Source organism: Sinocyclocheilus grahami, unplaced genomic scaffold (genome assembly GCF_001515645.1).
Source record: "Sinocyclocheilus grahami isolate Dianchi unplaced genomic scaffold, SAMN03320097.WGS_v1.1 scaffold442.1, whole genome shotgun sequence".
Taxonomy (NCBI): domain Eukaryota; kingdom Metazoa; phylum Chordata; class Actinopteri; order Cypriniformes; family Cyprinidae; genus Sinocyclocheilus; species Sinocyclocheilus grahami.
Genome location: NW_015505621.1, coordinates 663,065 through 672,236, shown reverse-complemented (window position 1 = coordinate 672,236; position 9,172 = coordinate 663,065). Strand labels below are relative to the sequence as shown.

General features: G+C 38.1%; 1 protein-coding gene across 1 annotated transcript in view; it reads left to right on the top strand.

Annotated features, from left to right (window-relative positions):
- The first annotated feature begins 24 nt into the window (after positions 1 to 24).
- LOC107552189 (clustered mitochondria protein homolog) overlaps positions 25 to 9,172 on the top strand; it is a 27,030-nt gene continuing 17,882 nt past the window's right edge. Inside the window, exons 1-7 of the mRNA XM_016234034.1 lie at positions 25 to 256; positions 3,297 to 3,406; positions 3,596 to 3,767; positions 4,737 to 4,868; positions 7,270 to 7,424; positions 7,499 to 7,653; positions 8,290 to 8,412. Coding sequence (XP_016089520.1) covers positions 211 to 256; positions 3,297 to 3,406; positions 3,596 to 3,767; positions 4,737 to 4,868; positions 7,270 to 7,424; positions 7,499 to 7,653; positions 8,290 to 8,412 — 893 coding nt within the window. The 5' untranslated portion in view covers positions 25 to 210. The remainder of the gene's footprint in view (positions 257 to 3,296; positions 3,407 to 3,595; positions 3,768 to 4,736; positions 4,869 to 7,269; positions 7,425 to 7,498; positions 7,654 to 8,289; positions 8,413 to 9,172) is intronic.

Below are 9,172 nucleotides of genomic sequence, written 5' to 3'. Positions count from 1 at the left end.
GAGGAAGAGGGGGGGCGGAGAGAGAGAGAGAGAGAGAGAGAGTGCGAGGAGAGGAAGCTCTGCCAGCGCTGGAGGGAGTGGTCGGCTGAGGGAAAGGAATGAAAAAGTAAAAAGTCGTGTTGTTTCAGTCACACCTGACAGCTCTCCGAACACACCGCGTCCCGATCACAGAGCAAACCTGCGGCCGCAGAGAGAGAACCCAGAGCGGAAATGAGAGACACGGCGAAGAAAGGAAACGGAGAGAAGAGAACTATGGGTAAGCGTTGAGTTGCTCTGATTCATTCCAGTCTCCTCACTCTCTCTCAACTTCTTCCTGATGATTTCTCATTGCTTTGGATCAAGCGCTCTTTCGGTGTTTGTGTGAAAAGTGTGCTGCACACAGTGAGAAGCTGAACTCATGCATGCGTCAGTGTGCAGTAAAACACACAAACACGTGAAGCTGGAGTTATAGCCTATTTGTGGTGCTGCACTTTAGAACGAAGCGTTCACAAATAGCTAGCTTCACCTTTGACCTCCTGGTGTATTCGTCTGTCTACTCCTTCACTTGTGTGGTTCTTTCCTGCTCTCCTGAACTCACCTGTCACACTGAGGAGGCAGATCTGTGAGATTCCTCATTATGGCATCAGGCCAGACTCCTGGCACACATTCCTGTCTCTCTTTAGGAGCCTGTTTTTACTCTCAGCTTGTCATGATCGCGTCCCTCTCGAGGCGCTCGCTGTTGAGGGGTGATGTGTGCTCCTCCTAAATGTATATGCTACTTTTAAACACTCGTGTACTAATGTACCCCCTAAACTTTTCAGGTCACCCCTTGGTGGAAAAACTGAAAGGCTGGAGTTCTGCATGGATTGATCTTTTTTGAGAATAGATTGGAATGTTCAGTTCACATTTTCTGTGCTTATTTTTTAGTAAAAAAAAAAGTATGCATTTTTTTCAGGATAATTGCATGCACAATTTACCTAACTTTATGAAAATTGAAATTGCATTATTATTATGTGACTAACTTATTTAGTACAAATGCATTGTGTTATGCAAGATTATTTTAGGACCATTAAGATTTTTTGCAGTGCAACATTATTCTCAGGACAATTTTTTTTACATTTTATAATTACTGAAATTTTTTTAAGTGATGTAAAATTTCTTATATATTTGTTAGACATTTTATTTTTCCACATCACGGTAATTTGAACGATTCATTTAGGATTTATTTTGGCAGTACAAATACTATCATTTAAATTAAATTATTGAATTTATGTATTTGGGTAACGAGAAAAAAAATCATAAGCGTAGTTTTTTTTAGATTTACTGAAGCTTTGAAAATATTGTTAAATGTTATATATTCAATTTTTCTACATTACAGTAAAAAATAGATCAATCGAACTAGCTAAAAGTTTAATAAACAAGCACAGGGTGTGGTACAGAACTATATTTATGACAATATTTCCAGTTCTGTAAATCTTTCATGCACTTGATCATGATATTCCATCTCGGTTTATTCCAGGTGAATTATCCAAGCATCTGCAACTGTAAATGCCTCTTGTTGTTATCTTAAAATCGAGAGACAGACTTCAGCACACAGATTAATCGAAATGCCCATCATTCATAAAATTCTACACATGCCTCAACCACACTGTCTTTTGTTTATTAAATTTTTTTTCATTTATGGATAATGGTAAAAAAGCACACCCAGTTCCATTTAACACATTTTACTATCATTAAACACATTTCTTCTTAACCACAGATGAAATGTGGTTTTACAAAAGGTTACATTTTATATTTACTATGACCTATAAAGTACACGTGACCCATGAACAATAGTCTTTGTGCTGAAGAGCGATGATGCATCTCATCCTGAAAGCTGTTGGTCGTGTTTGATGTTTATGTGAGAGAATTTTCAGAGTTTTTCTTGCTAATGTCCAGCGAGTCTCAGAGAAGTATCTGCCGTCAGTGAGTGTTATTAGCTCTAGTAATAGCCACTCATCCAGCGCCTGTTCTGCGCTCTCATTAGCCAGGGGGAAGTTTGGAAGATGTCTGGACAAGCTCATGCCGTATCAAGCCGAGTCTTGCTGTTATTCGAGATCTTAGACTTGCCTACAAGTCCAACAAGAGAGACTCGGATCTGTGGCTCTAATGGAAGTCAGATGAAAACGTCTGTGAGGTTTTATGTGATTTCAATCACATCCATCTGACCCTTATAATAGTCTTTTGGCAGTACCACAATCAGATGGTAATACTGTGGTGCTCTGATATACACTACCAGTCAATCGTTTGGACACATGTGACTGAATTTGTTTCTCATTAACCTATTAAATCTAAAGCATTTAATGCTTAAAATTTGTTTTGTAGACTAATATATAAATATCTAATACAAAATATTTTAATATTTTTTTTCATTTTATTGTGTTATTTAAATTTATTTAATGAAAAGAAAGGAACCCCCCCCCCCAACTGTTTACTAAAAAACTTAAATTAATTACTTAAAACTACTTAAATTTAGAAGAAAATATAAAAACAGAGGATTTAAAAAAAACTTTACTATACTTAATTTACTTACTTTAGTGACTTACTTTTTTTTTTAAATACAGTTGTGCTTCCCAATTAATTGTATCTTATTTTAAAATAAAATCAGTCAATAAATAAAAAAATGATTTTATTGCACTGTGACAAAAGTTTGTATTTTTATTTTATTTCCTTTTTTGTATTTTTTTAGTAAAACTAACTAAAGTTTAGTTTAGTTTTACTAAAAAAATAAAATAAATAAACACTTCAAATCTGTTAAGATTACATTTTTCTTACCTTTATTGGCAATTTTTCCCCAATTTGTTTACTCAAACTTCAAAATACTTCAAACAAGAAGAAAAGATAAAAACAAAGAGAGAGAGAAAACAGATGATTTAAAATGTTGTTTATTGCTCTGTGACACAAATTTGTAAGATTGTATTTATTTTTAGTAAAACTAAAGTTTTTTGTAAAGATGAAATTCCAGTGTAATCTTGTTTTAAGGATGTTAAGATATATTTTACAGCTTTAAAATTGAGTTTTTTTGCACTGTGACAGAAGTTAGTAAGTTTTATTTATTTTTGTACATATCCCTAAAATATTGTAATGCCAGGGCAGCATGCCTAAAAAGACATGGTAGTACCATGGTACTATTGTGTTGATGGATTCTGGGATGGAAAACCGCTTTTTCCTCCATTTCTTTCGTGACATTTGGACAGATTTCCTAACTCTCTTATGTAACTCCTGTTTTGGCTTCAAGCACTTTTTTGAGCTCATATTTGACCCCCTTCACTCCGCAGATGTCTCATGTTCAGCCAATGGGAAAAAAGCTACTGGAAGCAAAAAAGACGATGATGGATCGTTTCCAGTGAAGATTCAGGGTGCGGGTGTCGAACCCTTCGAGCTGCAGGTGAGCTCGAGTCCAATTAACATCCACAAATCAAGTGTAACCTCACATTTAATAGTCTGATCTGTGATTTGATCAGCAATGCAAATATTTTCAAATATGTCTGTCAACAGAACATCAAAAGATGCAAAGCACATGTCATCCATTAATGCTAGGATTGTGTCTTCTGTGCTGATAATGTTTGCTTTGCAGGTCCATGGATTCTGGCTGGTCCAGGATGCCATCGTGACCCTTCTGGGCCGAGAGGAGGTGGCACCGCGCACGACTGTCGCTCTGGCCCTCTCAGGTGTGACCCTCGACCCCATGACGGAGCTCCAGGACGTCAAGGGCTTCAAAGCTGGAGTCACTCTCCGTCTAGTGGAAGGTAAACAGAAAGACCTTCCGTTTGGGACGTTTTCTTTTGTGCGTTTGTAAAAGACTTAAATATATTATGCATGGATATGAGGATATTTGGTGGGAAATCCAGTATTACTATATGTTTTGAACTGACAAAATTTGGTATGTTTTATTTTATTACTTTGTTTTTATTTTTTTATTTTTTTAGCTTTTTATAAAGCTTTAATTTATTTTAATTTCAGTTTTACTTTTTAACTGCCAAGTTTAAGTTCTTATTTTATTAGCCTTTTTTATTTTATTTTATTTCCGTTAACAAGAATCATTTTTTAATAGTTTTACTTTTAATTAACAATAACAACACTGATCCAATATTTAGATTCTAGCTAAGAATCATAAACCACTGGAAAGGTAATGGAAAACTCATGGAAATGCACTAGAAAGTGTGGGAACCATGTGGTTTATTGCTGGTCCAAGATGTTCTCCTGGCTCAGCCAGACCATCCCCCTTCAGCTGATAGTCCATCTTGACCAGTTCTCCCGATCCAAAACCAGTTTGACCACCTGAAGCGAGAATGACCAGCTGGTAACTGGTTTGTTGCGAGTCAAAGGTGGTCTACAACCTAGCAAGGTTAGGCTGGTCAACCAACTTAAATCAGCTAGAAACCAGCCACCATGTTCCAAAATGCAGCAACCAGTTTGAGCTGGTTTTAGCGATAATTTCCACAGGGATCAGTGGGGTTTTGCTATACTGGTTTTGCAACTTCTTGATTTCATTGCAAATCGTTTGATGGCAAACTAATGAATCCTTTCTCTGAGCCAAGTGAGTCACATGGCACTCATTATGAGCAGTGTGGGAAAATAAATGATAGAATAGATGTTATTGCTCACTGGATAAATCATAGTTTTACAAGATGAGACGCCTTGAAATTCAGCTAATCAATAGAGCTGGGGGAAAAGCCTGATTTTGGTATGATGAAGTGTTCTTGTGTGTGTTATAGAGCCGTACTCGCCTCGATCGGCACAGGCTCATCTGGCACGAGTGCAGGAGATGCTGAAAGCTGTCAGACCCCAAGATGCCTTGATGGAGGGCCGATCTCCCGCTGTACTGAACACACTCACCCAAACGGCCGGTAAGAAATACACTCTAATGCAGTTGAGTTCTGTTGATATACAGTCGTGGTCAGAATTATTGGCACCCTTGGTAAATATGATCAAAGAAGGCTGTGAAAATAAATCTGCATTGTTAATCATTTTGATCTTTTATTTAAAAAATTCACATAAATCTAACCTTTCATTGGAGAATAAGAATTTAAAATGGGGGGGAAATATCATTATGACACAAAGGTTTTTCTCTAATACACATTGGACACAATTAACGGCACCCTTTTATTCAGTGCTTTTTGAAACCTCCATTTGGCATAATAACAGCTCTGAGTTTTCTCCTATAATGCCTGATGAGGTTAGAGAGCACCTGACAAGAGATCAGAGACAATTCCTTCATCCAGAATCACTCCAGACCCTTCAGATTCCCAGCTCCATGATGGTGCTTCTCCTCTTCAGTTCACCACACATTTTCTATAGGGTTCAGGTCAGGGAACTGGAATGGCCACAGCAGAAGCTTGGTTTTGTGCCCCATTTTTGTGTTGTTTTTAAGGTTTGTTTTTGGATTATTGTCCGGTTGGAAGATCCAAACATGGCCCATTATAAGATTTCTAACAGTCAGTCACTTTTTGATTTTTTATCTGTTGGTATTTGATAGAATCAAAGATGCTATGTATCTAAACAAGTAGTCCAAGACCTCCAGCAGAAATATAGGCCCACAACATAAAAAATACAGCAGTATATTTCATTGTACACATGGGGTACTTTTTATCCCTGTGTGCACCAAACCCATCTTGAGTGTTTGTTGCTAAAAAGCAAATTTTTTAGTTACATCTGACCATAGAAGCCAGTCCCGTTTGAAGTTCCAGTCGTGTCTGACAACAGAATATGATGGGGATTGTTTTTGGATGAGAGCATTTTCTTTCCTTGATTTTTTTTTCTTTCTTTCTTGAAACCCTCCCAAACAACATGTGGTGTAGGTGCTGTTTGATTTTTATTTTTTTTAAAGGTTTTCTGACCCTGAGACTCAACAATTTTCTGCAATTCTCCAGCTGTTGTCCTTGGAGAGTCTTTAGGCACTCAAACTCTCCTCCTCACCGTGCATTAGGACGATATAGACACACGTCCTCTTCCAGGCAGATTTGTAACATTTTCTGTTAATTGGACATTCTTAATTATTGCCCTAATGGTGGAAATGGGAATTTTCACTGCTCTAGCTCTTTTCTTAAAGTCACTTTCTAATTTGTGAAGCTCAATTATCTTTTGCTGCACATCAGAAATATATTCTTTGGTTTTTCTCATTGTGATGGATGATTAAGGGAATTTGGCCTTTGTTTTCCCTCCTATTTATGTTCCTGTGAAACCGGAAGCTATGGCTGGATAATTTCACGTTCATAATCACCCTGGTATGCTCAAAATTGTAAATATGAATGGGAATATACTTCACAGATATTTTACTCATAAGAATTTCTAGGGGTACCAATAATTGTGTCCAAAGTGTATTTGAGAAAAACATTTATTTCATAATGACATTTTCCCCCATTTTCAATTGTTTTAGTTCAGTGAAAGGTTAGATATTTGTGAATTCTTTTAAAATAAAAGATCAAAATGATTAACAATGCAGATTTATTTTCACAGCCTTCTTTGATCATATTTACCAAGGGTGCCAATAATTCTGACCACGGCTGAAATTATGTTGCTCATTATATCAGCTTAATATTGTAACTCAGATTTCTACGTTATTATTATTATTAGTAGTATTATTTTTTAATTGGTAGCTTTGAAACCTGGCCAGTGGATTAGTTCCCAGCATGCTTTGCATAGGAATATTATATATATTTATATATTATATATTATTTCTCTATTTATATACTACTTTCTTTTATTTTTAATTTTTTCAGTTTTTTTATTTTAATTTTAGTTTGTTTTAATAATCATATTGTCACTTTTTTATTTTTATTTTATTAAAATTTAGTAGTTTTTCTTTTAGTTAACAGTAACAATACTGATCCAATATCTTTAACTTTTTTCTTTCTTTTTTTAACTTTCAGGTTTATTTTAATTTTAGTTTGTTTTAATAATTTTTATGTGCTTTTGAGTTTTAATTTAAGTTTTAGTTTTAGTAATTTTAGTGCTTCATCTTTTGACACTTTGTTTTCATTTAGGGTTTTTAAGTCTTAAGTTTTTCATCTAATATTTATATTTTATTTCAGCTTTATTTAAAAGACTGAAAACTATTTTTAATAGTTTGTTAACGGTAACAACACTGATCCAGTATCTTGAAAACCTTTTGTCTTTGTCCACAAATGTTATCATAAAGCACATAAAAGTGCATTGATTCAGTATTGCATCTAAATCATTTAAATTGCATTCATTATTTTTTAAGCCCATGGCAATGAGACTGATTGTGTGTTTTTTTGTGTGTATTAGAAGCCCCTCCCACTCTCCACTCGTCAAAGAACAAACGAGCCAATAGTAAGACAGAGCAGTCTGCTGAAGTCCCGCCCCCTCCTGCTTACATTCTGCCTGGAGTTTCAGAACTTCCTCCTTTGACGACCCTGCTGCCCACCAACACACACAGCGAAGTATGTCAAATACACACAAATAAACCTTCAGGCATTTGGCTTTGTTTTTCATTCTCAAACTGCTTCTCCTAAAGGCTCCCAGTTACCTGCTGGACCTGTCACTCAGCTGTTGGAACCCTCCCCCTGGTTTCCGGAAGCTGCAAGGTGACTTCATGTACATCAGTGTCCACACTCTGGAGGGCAAGCAGTGTGACATCACTTCCTGCCCACGTGGATTTTACATGAACAGGTAAGACTCTCTGTATTGCTAAATTCAGAACCACTTGCTCTCATACCACTCTTAGTATTTCTGCCTTTTCCAGTGGGACAAATGAACTGGAAAATCTGTCCCTTGACTCACTATTTAATTGCACACTCAAAACTTACAATGTACACAAAACTGGAATAAAAAAGCAAAATAACCATTCATTTTTTAAAGATGATTTAAGGTCATGTGACACAAATTTTACTTACTACTATCTATAATGTTGATCATTGCATTTTGCATACTGTTTCACATACTATTCCTTAAATATAGTAGACATGACACAATATATACTAGATTTTGCATAAAGAAAAGTCTAGTTTTAACACGTATATATGTTTTGAAATGTAAAAAAAGGAAAATATCTGTATACATTGCATATTATTTGTACAAAATATTATTATTCTTTCCTTTTTTTTTTACTTCACTTATGGGGTTGTTTTCATGAGATTCATCCAATAATGTAATTTTTGAAGTAACGGACTGTTTGTGGCATATTAAATTCACAGAATGAGAGAGATTTTTTCTCGAAAACCATGCTGGCGTGGCATTAAAAAGTGAATAAATATATATGTATATACACACACACACTCAAAAACCGAGCTGTATTTTGTGTTTCAGGTCGACCCTCGAAGTGTTTGACCCTCGTCCTGCTCAGTCGACTCCAGTGTGTCACTGTCTGACCGACCTGCTGTCCCACATCAGCCCACAGTTCAAGCACAACCTGAACACACTGCGGCACAGGTGACCCACACACACGCACCCACACACTCACTCACTCGCACACACGCACGCGCACACTCACTCACTCACTCGCACGCACACACTCACTCACTCGCACACACACACGCAGGCACACACTCACACACTCGCACGCACGCACACTCACTCACTCGCGCACGCACGCGCACACTCACTCACTCGCGCGCACTCACACGCACGCGCACACACACGCACACACTCACTCGCGCACGCACACTCACTCACTCACTCGCACACGGACACACTCGCGCACGCACACTCACTCACTCACTCACTCACTCGCACACTCACAAACTCGCGCACACACACGCACACACTCACTCGTGCGCACACACTCACTCGCGCACGCACACACTCACTCGCGCACGCACACTCACTCACTCACTCGCGCACGCACACACTCACTCACGCACGCACACTCACACACACGCACACACTCACTCGTGCGCACACACTCACTCGCGCACGCACTCACTCGCGCACGCACACTCACTCACTCACTCGCGCACGCACACACTCACTCACGCACGCACACTCACACACACGCACACACTCACTCGTGCGCACACACTCACTCGCGCACGCACTCACTCGCGCACGCACACTCACTCACTCACTCGCGCACGCACACACTCACTCACGCACGCACACTCACACACACGCACACACTCACTCGTGCGCACACACTCACTCGCGCACGCACTCACTCGCGCACGCACACTCACTCGCACAGGCACACCCA